The sequence below is a fragment of the Phyllobates terribilis genome, unplaced genomic scaffold (genome assembly GCF_046119375.1).
Source record: "Phyllobates terribilis strain yellow unplaced genomic scaffold, ASM4611937v1 Scaffold_85__1_contigs__length_6476398, whole genome shotgun sequence".
NCBI lineage: Eukaryota > Metazoa > Chordata > Amphibia > Anura > Dendrobatidae > Phyllobates > Phyllobates terribilis.
The window spans coordinates 316999-335226 of record NW_027362845.1 but is presented as its reverse complement, the minus strand read 5'-3'; the positions used below and the strand labels follow the sequence as shown (position 1 = coordinate 335226).

Here is an 18228-nt window from a genome sequence, read left to right as displayed (position 1 = left end):
TGGAGGTGGATGATTCGGAGGTCGGGGCTGTTTTATCTCAGGTGTTGCCAAACTCTGACTAATTTGCGGCCATATGCTTTTTTCTCGAGAACATTTCCGTATGCTGTTGGGAAATGTGAGTTACTCTCTGTTAAATTAGCCTTTAAGGAATGGAGACATTTTCTCGAGGGGGCAGTTCATAAAGTCACTGTGGTCACTGACCAGAAGAATTTAACATTTATTGATCGTATATTCAGCTAAACAGCTAACTCCTAGACAGGCCAGAGGGTCCTTATTTTTCTCTAGATTCAACTTCTCTATCACTTTTAGGCCAGGATCTAAGAATGTGAAGGCTGACACACTATATCGCAGTTTTAGTTCAGTTTCTCTTTCATCCTCCATTATTCCTAAGACTATTGTGGTTTCTGCTGTATCCTCGGATTTGGAAGCTGAGATCCTTAAAGTCCAATCGTTGGCTCCTTCCACCACTTCTGGGTCCAAATTATTTGTAGCTGTGTACCTAATATTGGATCTGTTTCAGGAGTTGCATTATTGCATCTTGAGTGGTCATCCTGAGGTCACAGCTATGTGGAATGCTATTACTAGGTTTTTTGATGGCCATTTATGAATAATGATCTTGAAGATTTTGTATCCGCCTGTGAAGTTTGTGCACACGCTAAAGTCTATCATAATCGGCCGGCCGGCCGGGAAATTGGATCCATTGCCAATTCCAGAAAGACAGTGGACTCATCTGTCCTTGAATTTCATCACGGATTTGCCTCTTTCTGGTGGGAACATGGTTATTTGGATGGTGGTTGGCTGATTCAGTAAACAGGCTCATTTTGTTCCCTTGTCAGGGTTACCTAATGCCGAGACACTCAGGTTGTTTGGCATGTTGTGAGATTGCATGGAATTGCTCCTAACATATTGTCTGATAGTAGAGTGCAATTTGTTTCCAAATTCTGGAGAGCTTTTTGTAAAAAACTGGAGATTGACTTGTCATTTTCCTGTGCCTACCACCCTGAAACCGGTCAGACAGAAAGGACAAGTCAATCTTTGAAACAAACTTTAAGGTGTTTTGTTGCGGCTCAGCAGGAGGACTGGTCTTCATTCTTACTTCTTGCTGAGTTCGCCTCTAAGGCCACGTGCACATGTTGAGTACTTGGTGAGTTTTTTACCTCGGTATTTGTAAGCCAAGCCAAGGAGTGGAACAGTCAGAAGAAAAGTATAATAGAAACACGTGCACTACTTCAGAATTTTTCACCCACTCCTGACTTTCTTATGGGGCTTTCTTTTATCCAGAAAAAAATTATTTTACTTTCCTAAAAAAAACATATAATCAGATTCATGGTACAGTGATGGGCTCGTAAGTAGCACCAACTTAAGCTAATTTATTTATGGGGATTTTTGAGAATATTTTTACTTATACTAATTTTAATAATAATATTTTCTATAAACGCTATATCAATGACCTGTTCATCATCTGGGATAACTCTAGTACTGATGTACATAACTTTATTACCTGGATCAATTCCAGCAGTTTGGGTCTAAAATGGCAAATGGTTCCTAGAGGCGCTCCCGTTGGAGGGCGAGTTCCCAAATCACTGGTAAAAGTTCAGATGTTTCGTGCGATCAGGGGTTGAGTGAAACACAATAGGTTAACACTTGTGGATTTATTTGGAGTAAATCATAAAAATCACTCATGTATGATTTCTCACGCTAGTGATCTCTGATGACCGGGGAAATTATTTTTCCCACCATAGCCTCCATTATATCTCACCGCCTCTACACGAGCATCTCTCTGCTGTTAATCATCCTCTAGTAGCCGGGGTTCCTGTACTCCACTGACTTGTCCATCCCATCAATTGTCATTTTACAAATATACACTGCTCAAAAACATAAAGGGAACACTTAAACAACAGAATATAACTCACAGCCCAACACCGTGCAGGACGCTTGGCATTTGCCACAGAACACCAGAATTGGCAAAGTCGCCACTGGCGCCCTGTGCTCGTCACAGATGAAAGCAGGTTCACACTGAGCACATGTGACAGACGTGACAGAGTCTGGAGACGCCGTGGAGAGCGATCTGCTGCCTGCAACATCCTTCAGCATGACCGGTTTGGCAGTTGGTCAGTAATGGTGTGGGGTGGCTTTTCTTTGAAGGGCCGCACAGCCCTCTATGTAGTTCCTGCAAGATGGAGGCATTGAAGCTATGGACTGGCCCGCCAGTTCACCAAACCTGAATCCGATTGAGCACATCTGGGACATCATGTCTCACTCCATCCACCAACGTCACGTTGCACCACAGACTGTCCAGGAGTTGGCGGATGCTTTAGTCCAGGTCTGGGAGGAGATCCCACAGGAGACCATCCGCAACCTCATCAGGAGCATCCCCAGGCGTTGTAGGGAGGTCATACAGGCACGTGGAGGCCACACACAATACTGAACCTCATTTTGACTTGTTTTAAGGACATTACATCAAAGTTGGATCAGCCTGTAGTGTGTTTTTCCACTTTAATTTTGCTGTGACTCCAAATCCAGGCCTCCATTGGTTAATAAATTTGATTTCCATTGATGATTTTTGTGTGATTTTGTTGTCAGCACATTCAACTTTGTACAGAACAAAGTATTCAATGAGAATATTTCATTCATTCAGATCTAGGATGTGTTATTTGAGTGTTCCCTTTATTTTTTTGAGCAGTGTATTTATACTGAACTAATGGTACAGAACATACAGCTAGGAGTGTTACCACATGCTTTTGTGTGTGAATATCCTAGTTCTTCGCTTCTCCATAGACTATATTTATTTATACTATGATTATAGGCGCGTTCTCTCCAGTTTTTCATGTGTATTCATATATACCTAATTTATAACTATAATTATCATGCTCATTATATAAATACATTTCTATATGTTCTTTTATTGTTTTTTGTACGAATAGAAATTCCAAACATTTGCGTGGCTTCACATGACCATTCATATATCTCCTCATTGTCAAAGAACCCTCCAAGACAAGTTCAATTCCATTTATTTTATTTTTATTATATATTTCTTTCTTCACTTCATTAGTTGTTTGTCTCATATTTACTACCATCTGTAACAATGTGTTTTGTCATCATTTTTACAATATTATATAAACATGTAAATGGCAACTCTTGACCTGCAGGATAAATGTGACGTCGTGTTCATATGATCTTGTTGACCCCATTTTTAGCGCCTTTATTTGACGCCTTGTCTATATATTTCCGCTTCTGCTGATTGTGACTATATCGTGGTTTGTCCTGATGAAAAAGTTGTAAAACGTTGAAACGCGTTGACGAATAAACCGCTCACATTGGATTCTACATCTCTTCACTTTTCTTCAACGGCAGAGCAGATTAACCCCTTTGTTTCCAGTTTTTATCTTCTGAATCTCGTGGGTCTGCAGCAGCCTTCAGCTCTATCAGTGGTTGTGTGCACACAACAAACCAGGTGAGCTCCGCTGCGCATGTTCTCTCTACAATTTTAACCAGATAAGACCCTATTTGCGATTTTTATCCTTTCCAGTTTTCTTCACTTCACTATATTGATCCCATATTTAAATCTATTTATCTCAGACGTTTTACTAATTACTGTCACAAGAGGTTCAATTACTATTACAAACAATAAGGGAGACAGGGGGCCCCTTGTCTTGTACCTCTGTGAAATAAAAATTGATTAGACAGCCATTAGCTCTTATTTTGGCCTTTGGCATCGAATAAAGCAATTGCAACCATTTTATAAATTTGTCACCAAAGCCCATCTGCTGTAACATAGACCACAAATATGGCCATTCTACACTGTCAAAGGCCTTAGCGGCGTCCAAAGACAGGATCACTCAATGACCAATATTATCAGCCCTTGCTTGCATATTAAATAAAGCTTTCCGAGATTGATCGTGGTGGACTTAATGGACATAAATCCATACTGATCGTGGTGTGTATTATTGAGATTACTTTTGAAAGTCTGTTAGCAAGTAGTTTGAAGTCTACTGTTAAAAGTGAGATGGGTCTATAGGATGCCAGCAAGCTGGGGTCTTTGCCTTGTTTAGGCAACACAATAATTATGGCTTTCCTGCATGGACGTGGGCAATGATCCTCCTCCAAAACAGGAATTGTATACCTCCAATAACACTGGTAGTAATTCTTCCTTATATCTTTCATATACTTCCACTGGAAGACCGTCCATTCCCGGTGCTTTATCGTTGGCTATTGATCTCAGTGCCCATTCTAGTTCTTGTACATCAAGCAGTTCATCTAATAAATTCCAAGAGTCTAAGGAAAGGACGGGGAGCTCAGTTTTATCTAGGAAGGTCTGGGTCTGTTCTTCTGAGGGTTGAACCCGAGAAGTATACAGCTTTGCATAGTATTCCTCCAACACTTTCAGTATGTCCACTGTGGACTGTACCACATTACCCTCCCTAGTCTGCAGACTGTATATAAAGGCGGAGTCCCTCTGGGCAGCAGCTATCACAGATAAGTGACCTGTTTTATCCCCCTCTTCACAATAGTGCATCTTGGGAAACATCTTCTTCCTTCCTGCAGCTGCAATGTTCCCTGATTCAGCAGGTCCTGAGCTGCTTTCAGCCTGTTTTGCGCAGCCGGCGTTGGATCTGTAATCATCGCACTCTCTGCATCTCCCAATTCCTGAAACACCAATGGATCCTGCTGCTTAGTTCGGGATTTAGCTGCTGAAATTTATTTAATAAAAATACCTCTAAGGTTCACCTTCATGGCTTCCCATACATATAAAGATAGAAGTTGTATTTTTATTAATCACAAGATACTCCTTTAGTTTTCCATCAATTTTCTCAAGGTCTATAACTTGCAACCAAAAGGGGTTTAATTTCCCTGTGGGTCTGTACTGCATTGGGAGATTAAGCTTAGGGAGACACAGAGGAGAATGATGGGATAGGACTCTGGGCAGGAGCTGATGTCAGATATAAGACCCTGCAAGCGTTCATCTCCAAGAGCCAAATCCATTCTCCACAAAGAGGAGAATGTGGATGAAAAACAAGAGTATACATTAGGATGACGGGCTCTCCAAAGATCAATTATGACTGTCTCCTTAAGTAAGTGACCAAAAGGGGTACAATTGCTTTCTACCCTCTTAGCTTCATGCCTCCCTCTATCCCAGAGAGAGTCCAGTATATTATTAAAGTCCCCTATTATAATATAGGGGGGTTTGCGAGAAGTCGGAAATAATAGTGAGAATTTTATGTATGATTATCCTGGAATATAGTGGTGGTATGTAGATAGAGATTATTAATAGAGATTTAGTAAGTAACTTACAGAACAAACATATCTAGTGACATATCTAGTAGAGTGCGTGGAGTGATAGTCGGCTGTAACCACTTCTTGTTTAGCAGATGAAGTTTCTCAGAGGTAAGATGTGTTTTTTGCAGACAAATCAGAGCAGGTTTTGCTGTTTAAAGATACTGAAAGAGGGCCGTTTTTAACACTAGAAGAAAGACCCCTCACATTCCAACTAATTCATTTCACCAACCCCGCCATATTTAATGTAGTACATATGTTGTTTCCAATATCCTATTAGCAGAGCATTTACGTTTTACATAGCTAGTGTCAACAATATAAAACATACCCCAAAAAAAAAAAAAAAAAAAAAGACCCCCACCCCCATAAAACCCCAACCCCAAAAGGCAGATATAAAACACCTTTTTTCCAGGTGAGAGACTGGGCAAAGTATTTCCATAGCGGTCTCTTTTAAAGTAGAAAAAATGGTGGCTCGGTCACTTTTGAACGTATGGGAGAATCCCGCCTAGAATGTAAGGCTCCTCGGGGATAATTCAACCCCAATTAGGCATAAAAACTGCGATATAATCATAATAGAACCTGAGGAAAAAAACATTTGTAAAGAACTGTCCAACAAGCAGCAACACACTTCTTCCCATATACTCACGAATCATCGTGTTTTTAAAGAATTAGGGTTTGTACCAAAGGATCTTCAACTTGTAGCATCCCAAATTTGATCCCGGTGTATTTGCCTATCATTGAAATCCAGCTAGCGAAGGACTTCTTTTGAATCTTGAAAAAAAGTGTGCAGAACCTCCGGCTACCACCCTTAACTTGGCAGGGTATATCATGGAATATAGAACGTGCAGATCTCTCAGATGTTTTTGATATCAAGGAATCTGCCTCTTTGTTTCGGCCCTTCTATAGAATAATCTGGAAAGATCTAGATTTTGGATCTATTAATCGTTAGAGCTGGGTGATCCCTTGCCTGAAGCAGGATAATATATTTGTCCCGGTAGTGTACAATTTTAGCCAGCACAAGTCTTGGTGGAAGCCCAGGAGGAAGAGGACGGGTCGGTATGACTCGCCCCCTGGGCCGTGGGGTACCCGGAACCGGGCCTTCTGGTGTACGGTGCTGATGGGGGTAGTAGTGGCAACCCGATCCCGTGGCTCAGGGTGGTCAGACCAAATTGTGGCAGTCTATTTATCAGTGTTTTGAATGTCCGACTACGCCACCCGTGGATTGCGGTCAGGGATAACCGCCGCTGCAAGGCAGACCGCTGAGGCTGGTGTTGGTGTGGAGCACAGGGGTGCTTCCCCACGGGAAGAGTGTAGCCTCAGGGCAGTATAGGTGGATGCTGGGGGTGATGGTGCAGGCGCAGCAAAGATCACACTAAGTCCAATGAAGCAGTCCAGGGTTTTTACTCACAGTTGTTATCCATGTCACTTCTGTCAGCAATGACTGCCCAAGCCGTGCTGCGTCCACCAGGTGAGGAGCTGGGTCAACCCCCAGGCAATTCAGGAGTATGGCACAGGACCCCCTTCTGTCCTTTCTCTGGCCTCTCGTGCCCCACCAGTGACCAAACTTCTGTCCAACTACCGTGGACCGTGTCGGGTAAGCGTTAGCCTCCGCTTCCCGCTATCCTATATGGTGCCTTTCTAGCAGGTTTGGCGGAGGGTCGCACCAATAAATGATCACGATCTCCGGTTCTTGGCTGAGGGATGATTTACCTCCACCAACTTGGGAATCCGGTACCCTTCCACAGCCTGACCCTTCACCCGATATAACGCGGGTTTGCAACGGTTGCTGTCCGTTCTGCTCTCTTAGGGTCCCTTCTGCCTTCTTGTTTCTGGAGCCTTTCTACTCCTCTGTCTCTTCTCCTTCCTTCCTTCTCCTTCTTCTCTTCTCCTCTCTGGCCCCGGCCTTCTCTCTAGGCCTGCCTCGTGGAGCTGAGCTCAGGCTGAGCCGACTCGACTTCTTATTTCCTGACTAAGATGGCTCCCACCTTTTATCTGCTTCTCTGTGTCTGAGCTCAGGTGACCTGCACCCAATGAGCTCCTTACTATGCTCCAGAAACCTTCCCCTTCTGCTCCTACATCACTGGGTTCTCTCCCCCCTCCCCACTCCAGCCAGGGACATGGTCAGTTGTGCCTGCATAAATGGGAGCACCGTCGAGCTGTCCCCCGGAAATGGGGTGAGTGTGTGTATGCAGCTAACTGAGCCCTGGTCCACACTCCATCCTTACCTGGGAGTGGAATACCACACCTCTGGTTGAGGTGCAATACCCCTGTAGCAACCGAACCCTCGGGGCGCTACAGGTACACTATGAACTCATTCTACAGCCTATAGGGGTGGGTTAAGGTTTCAAGCCCTATTATTAATTTCAGCAAGTTGTCAAAGAATTCAGTAGGAGAAGAGCCTTCTAGTTTTTTAGGCACACCAATAAGTGGTATATTACTGAGCCTGGATCTATTTCAAGGTCATCTGTTTTCGCCAGAAGTGCGGATATTTGCTGTGCTGCAAAGCTGCTCTCATTGCTTCTATAGGCAATCTGATCATCAATGGCGCTGACTCTGCCCCTGCTCTATTTTCTGCAGTTTGTGTTGTATACCTGCTATCTCATCTTTAAAGCGCACTTGTCAGCAGGATTGTGCTTAGTAAACCACATACACTGTCAGGTGGGTGCCGTTATACTGAGTACAGTTGATGAAATTCGTCCAGCGGTTCTTTTATAATCTTTACTTTCATTTCTGACATATTGATATGCATGTGCTCTGGTGCTCTCATTACCTATTAATGTATGCCTATCTCTGCCTTGTGACAGGTCACTGTACTTTCAGTGATCTGCCTACTATTTTACGTACTGACTGTGCAAATTGTCTCTTCAGAGAGGAAGAGGACCAGAACTCGAGTGTCACCTGCAGGAAGTAGCAATTCTAAAAGTCAATAGTGACCCTTTAACGAGCCTTATCACATAACTTAGGATATAAGCCAGAACCAAAAACTCAATTTGCAGACCGTACCCGAAAACATTTTGCTAGAGGAAAAATAAATTTTCCTGCAGCAATATGGCCCCCGCGCTTCCGCAGTAGCATTTCTCGGTTGCCGAGAGATGCTACTGCGCATGTGCGGTGCCATATTGCTGCACCCAAATTATTTTTCCAAAAGCAAAATGGCACCCTGGCATGCACAGTAGCATTTCTTGGCAAACAAGAGATGCTACTGCGCATGAGCTGGCTGCCGCGGCCATTTTGGGGAATGTAAATTTCACTTTGTGACACAAATTACACAGTCAGTATGTAAAATAGTAGGCAGGTCACTGAAAGCACAGTGACCTGTCACAAGGCAGAGATAGGCATACATGAATACATAATGAGAGCACATGCATATCATTATGTCATAAATGAAAGTAAAGATTCTAAAAAAAAAATGCTGGATGGATTTCATTAACAAAGCTATCATTTTACTCACTATAACAGCGCCCACCTTGCAGTGTATGTGGTTTACCAAGCACAATCCTGTTAACAGGTGCGCTTTAAGACCACCAAAATGTACATTCAAAGCAGATTGTAAATCCTCTCCATGTACCTCTGCCATGAAAACATCTTTTAAAGTAGGTTCCTCAGGTACCTGTATGTCCCAATGGCACAAATTAGACCGTGGGGCAGCGAGTACTCTGTCACATGCAGTTTTCGACCCTCCATCAATCTGGATCCCTCTCCCATCTCTCCCTCATCCAACTTCTCTGCTCTGGAGCCGGTGCACAGGTGCGGGGTAGCTGCTATAAGGTCACTGTCATCTGCTGAGACCTGTATTTGTGTGCGGGCAAATTGCTCCAGCCTGGCCACCACTTCCCTCCTCCATCTGTCTCCAGCATGACAAACGTGGTGTCATTTTGGAGCTGAAAGCCTGCTTCTCCCGCTGTCTTTCTGTGGCTTTTCCTGGTTATTTTGTTTTTCCCTGGAGCAAAGTTATCCGGTAGATAGATAGCTATTTTCAGGATGATCGTCGGGTCCTATATTGGATAAATAGCTAGATGCTCGACAGGAGCTTCTCCATCTGCTTGTTCTCACATGCCGTTAAGGTGGTTGCCCACCTACTTAGTCTTCATGGCGGATACACAAAAGTATTGCTGCTTTCTGTGTAAGTGGGATAGTCGCGCAAAAAATATCACTACAATAAAAGAGACCGGCCTCTCTGACATTCACTTCAGCAAGGGAGTAAAACTGTCCTGCATCCAGAAGTTGTTGATCCACCTAGGTAATGGTGGTAACAAAATCTTCTCAAGTTGGGCCTGTTGAAGCACTTTCTAAAGGCAATGGATAAAAATGTAAAAGCATTCATGCATCTCATCGATAAATTTCCAATTTTAAGTGAAGCAAAGATAAAAGGAGTCGTCTTTATTGGACCTCAGATTCGTAAGCTTCTTCAAGATGAGGAGTTTCTTCATTTGTTGTAGGACAAGGAGGAGAAGTGAACGACGAGCACAGTGAGAGATTTAACCAAGATATTGTGGCTATGGAGAAAAGTTATCAAGGAAAAATTAATGCATCAATCCTTGCAGATTACTGCTGCACAATTGTAAGAGATGATCCGATGCAGGAGTACAAGAAACAAGCAAAAAAGAGCTGTCATTGAATGAGGACTAATTTTTGTAGAGCAATTTCTGTAACTGTTTATAATTCGCAATAGTGTTTAGACATGTTTTAGTTATCCAAATTGTTGCTAAGTTTCCTCTAAATAAATATCAGAAAACTGTCATAAAATATTCAGTATCTGTATATTTACAAAAAATAATATTTCAAAGTACTGATACTTTTATGCATTAATAATATATAACGCATAAAAGTAAAAATAAATAAGCAGCAACAAAAGGAAAACTCTTTGATATAGAAACAAGAGACAACTAAAATTTTTTATCATGCAATTTGAATTCAGGAAGTGAAAATCATTAAGGGCTCATTTCATAACTGAACCTGACAATTTTTGAAAATATGTAAAACAGTGTTACATGATCTCAAACGTCTTTAAGCTAGTCAGGTGGAAGGTTCTTCAGCTGCTCACTAAGGATGTGCAGCCTCTGTGCAGGTCCCGGTACCTTACTTTCCTGCTCTGCACCAATCAGTTAGATAACTGTGGGGCCGGACGAGAGAGCAGTTCTCTCACTGATCAGAAAGGACATTGTCTCATTGTTCTCAGTCATAGGAAGCTACCTCCAGTCTATAGGACGCACTCATTTATTAGCAAGTTTTTTTCTTGCTAAAAGTGTGTCTTTCCAAGTAAAACTTTTTCCACATTAAGAATATAAAAAAGGCTTCTCTCCTGTGTGACTTCTATGATGTCTATCAAGATGCGCTTTCTGGTTAAAACATTTCCCACATACTGAACATGAAAAAGGCTTCTCCCCTGTGTGAACTCTCTGATGTTTGATAAGACTTGACTTCTCTGTAAAACATTTCCCACATTCTGAACATGAAAAAGGCTTATCCCCTGTGTGAGTTCTCTGGTGACTAAAAAGATTTGATGTAGTCGCAAAACATTTCCCACATTCTGAACATGAGAAAGGTTTCTCTCCTGTGTGAGTTCTTTGATGTGTAACAAGAATTGATTTCTGGTTAAAAGATTTCCCACATTCTGAACAGGATAAAGGCATTTTCCCTGTGTGAGTTCTCTGGTGTATAACAAGTCTCCACTTCCGGCTAAAACATTTTTCACATTCTGAACATGAAAAAGGCTTCTCCCCTTTGTGAGTTCTCTGATGTATAACAAGAGTTGATTTCTGGTTAAAACATTTCCCACATTCTGAACATGAAAAAGGCTTTTTCCCCGTGTGAGTTCTCTGGTGCTTAACAAAATTTGATCTCTGGTTAAAACATTTCCCACATTCTGAACATGAAAAAGGCATCTTCCCTGTGTGAGTTCTCTGGTGTAGAACAAGACTCCATTTCCAGTTAAAACATTTCGCACATTTTGAACATGAAAAAGGCTTCTCCCCTGTGTGAGTTCTCTGGTGACTAACAAGATTTGATTTCTGGTTAAAACATTTCCCACATTCTGAACAGGAAAAAGGCTTCTCCCCTGTGTGAGTTCTTTGGTGTGTAACAAGTCTCCATTTCCGGTTAAAACATTTCCCACATTCTGAACATGAAAAAGGCTTCTCCCCTGTGTGAGTTCTCTGGTGTATAACAAGTCTCCATTTCCGGTTAAAACATTTCCCACATTCTGAACAGGAAAAAGGCTTTTCCCCTGTGTGAGTTCTCTGGTGTAGAACAAGACTCCATTTCCGGTTAAAACATTTCCCACATTCTGAACAGGAAAAAGGCTTTTCCCCTGTGTGAGTTCTCTGGTGTAGAACAAGACTCCATTTCCAGTTAAAACATTTTGCACATTTTGAACATAAAAAAGGCTTCTCCCCTGTGTGAGTTCTCTGGTGACTAACCAGATTTGATTTCTGGTTAAAACATTTCCTACACTTGAAACAAGAAAATATTTTCTCTGCTGTGTGAATTTTTTGATGTTTAAGAAAAGATTTTTCGAGGAGAAAGCTATTTCCATATTCTGACAGTGAAAATGGCTTCTTAGCTTTAGGAGTAGTTCGTTTTTTAATTCTTATTTTGTGACTTTGATTTTCCTTAGTAGTCTGTAATGAATCAAAAGTTAGGACCTGTTTCAAAGGATGAGACAGATCTTTGCTGTGAAGGGATGATGGTATATCTGGAGTAATGGGATTCATTTCAATTATATCCTGTGGGATATCAAGATCATCTGATTTGAAAATTGAGGATGTCAGCTGTCCCTCTGATCTCCTGGCACAGTCATCTGCTAAGTAAAAAAAAAAATATTATTTTTGAATAAAATATTCTTGAAATTTATATTTTTGAACATTTTTACTTAAAGTATCGGTAGAAATGGCAAGTTATATAAAAATAATGAATATTCACCAAGACAATGACAGTGCACAGTCTAATAGAAAACCTCATAGCATGAACCAGTAGAGCGTGGTTTTCAACTGTTTGTTCATTCTGCCTCCCAAATATGGAATAAAAATCCAAACAATGATATGTAGACAAAAATGATACCAATAAAACCTTCTATTCATCTCACAAAAAGCAAGCCCTCACTCAGGTCCATCATCTTTCAATGGAAAAACAAAGGTTTCCACATCATTAGTGGCTCTTAGGCTCTTGAAAAGCAACATGGCTTCCATGAACCAACCCAGAAAAATCTGCTCTTCCAAAGTCAAATAAGCTCCTTACTTAACCCAAACAGAAAGCACCACACCCTACTAAATCTCAAAGCATATTACCGGAAGCTCTTAGATACAGCCTTGTTCTCCTCTGGTTCAGTCCTCTGTACTCAGCTTTCGGCTTGTGTATTTTGTTTTTTCTTGTGATCCCAGACCGTTTACCGACTACTCTTGTGTCTTCTGATTTTGTATCTTCTCTACCCTCCTGGTTCTGACTCAGCTACCTGACAATTCTTCTTGTCATCAAACTCCACAGAACAGCAGGCAACACCGTAGTCCAAGCCTAGGGGCCTCGATGTAAGTCCTGATCCAAGTAGAGGGATTAAAGGATGATGGGCAAAACTTTGACTATAGGTGTCAGGAATATTATAAAATATTAATATCAGGAAAATGTCCCTCCATCTGCGTGACACACATGTACAACCCCCTCCCTTATTCCCTTTCCGCTCAGCACAAAAGCCCCAATTAATGCACGACTGATAAATAGTTATTCACACACGGCCAGGGAAGAAGTGTGAAAACTTCGTTAGGAAGCAGGCCTCTTGTCCCTGAAAGACGCAGGAGGTACTTAAAATGCAGATTTCCCTAATTTGTATGTAACTGTGAAGGGTCTTCCCCGAGCTTCAAAGGGGAATTTGCAGACTCACTGACTCCGATATTAGTTATGAAATAATATGAGTTCCATAGGTCCGACAATAACGAGACCCAAATGGGTAGTGACCAAAACAGCCCCAGAATATGCAGTTATTTTTCCACGGCTGTAATCACAATCAGGGAGCTGCAGCGCAAAAACACCCGAATAGTAGACTGCAGCTCTGGGATACGTGATATCAAAAGAAAGATAAAATCATGAGGGAAAATATGGCGTATGTTGCGAGCTTCTGCGATTAACGGGTGATGAGTTATCGCAAAAGTCAGCATTTCTAATAAAAATCTACAGGCTGAAGACCGGCCCACATGATGTCACCGCAAGGGGCGTGTGGCCAGGTCTCTCCTTAGGTATAAAGTAATCTAGGGGGAAGACAGAAGCACTCATTGCTGGGGGGAATACGAATTATACGCAAAGGGTCCTGTTCAATAACAGCAATCTGGAGAACCCCCCCTCCCACTATACTGAATCGTCTCCGTGATCGTGTAGTGTAAGTAATTTTCACTCTTTATCTTGTTTTATTTTATGTATCTGCTTATGTATTTTAATGCCCCCTTTGTAACATCCTTATGTATATATTTTTCCTAAACACTGCCTCCCTTTTGGATCAAATATAAAATTTAATTGTTCTGTTTCTTTTGTTCTGTAATCGTTCTCCTCCCCGAAGCCATAAACGCTACCGGGTTGGTTCCTGACCCGATACAAGTCCATTGACACCGGGCTGTATCAAACCAGAACTGGTGGCAGCATACCATCTGGGGGATTTGAGGAAGGCTGGCAGTGACGGTCGGAGGTGTGGATATATATTACTGGCGCAGCCAGCGAAATATATATATACCGCCCTCACTGCAGAGGGCTTCAAATACCCAGTGGGCTACAGGACAGCTTCTCCGGCGACCACTCGCTCTAGGTGCAGTACCTTGACTGACCTGAGAGGCGAGGGGGCGCCAGAGAGTTGTGCCTGTATTGTGGCGTCACGGATTGGTGACGTGTAAGGGATAACACCCCACAGTGTCTTCCCCCGCTGGTGGCGGCTTCCTGGCACTACTTACTCTAGGTGCAGTACCTTGACTGACCTGAGAGGTAAGAGGGCGCCAGAGAGCGGCACCCACCGGCCGGCAAGTTTTCCTGACAATAGGCAATAACACATCTATTGAAAAAAAAAGAGTAACTAGTGGTGAAACCTCTCTCGGGTAATTGGAGTATGTGTCTCACTAATTACTTACCGGTAATGTGATTTTCCTGAGCCCATGACAGCCCCACAACGAGAGAGGGAATCCACCCTTCAAGGACAGTAAACCTACAGAATAAAAGGGCGGCATGTCTCCACCATCTCAGTTGTTTACAGAGTATGAGAGGACACTACTTAATAGTTATATACCCCATGATTTTTCCTCCTACACACCGCGTGAATCAAACACCACGAAGGAAATGAAGTGATCATCCTCTACCAGTGACGAAAGGGAATATAAGGATGCTGTCATAGGCTCAGGAAAAACAAAATTACCAGTAAGTAATTTAGTGTTATCCTATCACCCATGACAGCACCACAACGAGAGATTTACAGAGAAACTTTAACGTTAGGGTGGGACCACAGCCTGTAGAACCCTTTTCCTAAAGGAAAGGACAGCAGAAGATTCCAGATCAAGCCTATAGTGTCTTTAGAAGGTGCAAGGTGAAGACTGAATCACAACCTTACATATTGCTTGATGGGGACATCCGGTGCACAATTTCCTGATTTCTTTGGAAATTGGAAGCCATCTTGGGAAGATAGGCTGGTTCCAGAACCAGCCTATATTCTAGGATCTGTATAAATAGAGGATTAACCGACAAAAGCTTGAATGTCACTAACTTACCATGCTCAAGTCAGAGCCACCGGGATAATAGTCTTTAATGCGAAGACCTTGAATCCATGTGTTCAAGCGAAGGCTTGTTAGAGCCGTAAGCACTGGATTCAGATCCCAGAGTGCCATCTTTGGACTGGAAATGGGCCTAGATCCAAAGCTCACTTTCAAATTCCATACTTCATTGAAGGTTGGACACTGTTTCAGCTGTATACAGCTCAAAATGTCCACTTTTAATTCTCTTCCCCTTTATATGAGGTGCTGTTAAAGATAAAAGGTGAGACTTCGCCATCCGAACTGATTAGACAGTGTCATTAGAGATCTTGGCCGAGTTCCTCTATACTGGTTTATGTAAGCTAAAGCTCCTCTGTTGTATGACAAGATCTTTACATGGTGACCATGTATAGATGAATGGATTTTTCTTATATACTGCCTAAAGCTTCTTTAGGTTAGAGGAACCGGATCTTTAGAGGCAACACACGGGTATATACCTGTGACCATGCTACATATGGAATGTAGGAGATTAGAGTTATTAACAGCAATATTGCCTTGTTTAGAGTTGTGGCCAGACTGCTTATTAATTTTGACATTTAACAGGACTCCTTATTCTCCCTTGGGAGACCACAACTCTGGCTCACTGCCCAGTGAGTTCTGCAGCACTCAATGGATCTGCCCATAATCCCAAAATAGTTGAGGTAACCTATTGCCAATGCCTCTTCCTTCAATATGAGAGTTGTCCTAACTACTATAAGTCTCGATAAAGCCTTAAGGCTCATTGACATCTGAAGGGAAGGACACAAACTGAAAGCCTAAATCCTCATTTTATGCCAGGATCCTCAGGAAATTTGATGTTTCATGTGAATTGGAACCTGATTGTATACCTTCTTTAACTGCTAGACTACTATATAGCAATCTGGCACTACAGATTTAAAAGCAGATCTTATAGAGTCAATTTCAAATGATCTAACTCTCAAGAATCTGTACAGCCCTTTCCGGTTGTAGCAAACCCAGGTAGAGCTGGGTTAAATAATAGCTTTACAGGTCTTGATTAGGGCACCTGAAGAGCTAAGCACCAGAGCAGGCTAGGCATTCATCTTAGTCAGACTGCTGGAAAGCAGAGCAGACTATATGTGTCTTGGAACTAAACAGAGATATAGGCCAGGCTCCACCTGAGCGGAGTATGCAAGCATCAGTGGTTGCCCTGGATAAATGCTGTTTTGTTTGCTCAAGCTGGGTTAGCTGAGCTGTATATGAGTACTCAGGGTCTGTTCTATTTAGTCAGCGCTTGGACAAGGCCAGAAATATTATGTTTATGACTTCCGTGCAACCTGTAGAAAGCAATAAAACTGCACTTGTTTGGACCAAATCCACAATGGCTGTATGAGCACTATGCGATGCCTCCTACCTTTGAGAGTGAAACCCTACAGTACAAGGTTTATTATTGACCTGCAAAACTAAGGAAGCGCTCTTATTGTCACCTGCCTTTCCCAAGACATCATCAAACCGGCATTCCACTGAGTCAGCTGAGCATCAGCCAGGAATACTGCCACTCTCTGTCTCAAATAGAGGCTAGAATATTTTTCCTTTCCCCTTGAATTCTATAAGCTTGCCATGCACAGTTAACAGTCGCTGAACTTGGTTTTGTCAGACAAACTTAGTTGTGCAACCAGTACCTTTACAATGAGGGACTATGAGCTATGAGGCAAGGAGGCACTACAAGGCACAGGGGCACTATGAAGCACCGTGAGGTACTAACAGGCACTGTGAAGCGCTATGAGGCACTATGAGGTACTAACAGGTGCTATAAGGCACTATGAATGCACTATTAGGCACCATGAGGCACTATGATGTGTCTTGAGGCACGATTATATGCTATGAGGCACTATGATATGTTATGATATGCTATGCGGCGCTATGATATGCCATGAGGCGCTATGAAGAGCCATGAGGCGCTATGAAAAGCCATGAGGCACTATAAAGCACTATGAAGTGCCATGAGGCACTATGAAGAGCCATGAAACACTATGATACACTATGCTATGATGTGCCACGAGGCACTATGAAGCACTATGAGGCGTATAATTTATGACGTGGATTGAATCCATGAATTCAGGGCTAGAGCAATTCCAATACATCTCCTGCAGGCGTGAATAAATGTACAGTACAGACCAAAAGTTTGGACACACCTTCTCATTTAAAGATTTTTCTGTATTTTCATGACTATGAAAATTGTACATTCACACTGAAGGCATCAAAACTATGAAATAACACATGTGGAATTATCTACTTAACAAAAAAGTGTGAAACAACTGAAAATATGTCTTATATTCTAGGTTCTTCAAAGTAGCCACCTTTTGCTGTGATGACTGCTTCGCACACTCTTGGCATTCTCTTGATGAGCTTCAAGAGGTAGTCACCGGAAATGGTTTTCACTTCACAGGTGTGCCCTGTCAGGTTTAATAAGTGGGATTTCTTGCCTTATAAATGGGGTTGGGACCATCAGTTGTGTTGTGCAGAAGTCAGGTGGATACACAGCTGATAGTCCTACTGAATAGACTGTTAGAATTTGTATTATGGCAAGAAAAAAGCAGCTAAGTAAAGAAAAACGAGTGGCCATCATTACTTTAAGAAATGAAGGTAAGTCAGTGCGAAAAATTGGGAAAACTTTGAAAGTGTCCCCAAGTGCAGTTGCAAACACCATCAAGCACTACAAAGAAACTGGCTCACATGAGGACCGCTCCAGGAAAGGAAGACCAAGAGTCACCTCTGCTTCTGAGGATAATTTTATCCAAATCACCAGCCTCAGAAATCGCAGGTTAACAGCAGCTCAGATTAGAGACCAGGTCAATGCCACACAGAGTTCTAGCAGCAGACACATTTCTACAACAACTGTTAAGAGGAGACTTTGTGCAGCAGGCCTTCATGGTAAAATAGCTGCTAGGAAACCACTGCTAAGGACAGACAACGAGCAGAAGAGACTTGTTTGAGCTAAAGAACGCAAGGAATGGACATTAGACCAGTGGAAATCTGTGCTTTGGTCTGATGAGTCCAAATTTGAGATCTTTGGTTCCAACCACCGTGTCTTTGTGCAGCGCAGAAAAGGTGAACGGATGGACTCTACATGCCTGGTTCCCACCTTGAAGCATGGAGGAGGAGGTGTGATGGTGTGGGGGTGCTTTGCTGGTGACACTGTTGGGGATTTATTCAAAATTGAAAGCATACTGAACCAGCATGG

At 42.4% G+C, this 18228-nt stretch overlaps 1 protein-coding gene across 1 annotated transcript in view; it reads right to left on the bottom strand.

The window, feature by feature from the left end:
- The window catches only part of LOC141197653 (uncharacterized), a 57373-nt gene extending 45321 nt beyond the window's left edge, over nucleotides 1-12052 (bottom strand). The window contains exon 1 of the mRNA XM_073662736.1: nucleotides 10691-12052. Coding sequence (XP_073518837.1) covers nucleotides 10691-11987 — 1297 coding nt within the window. The 5' untranslated portion in view covers nucleotides 11988-12052. The remainder of the gene's footprint in view (nucleotides 1-10690) is intronic.
- Nucleotides 12053-18228: the final 6176 nt, after the last annotated feature.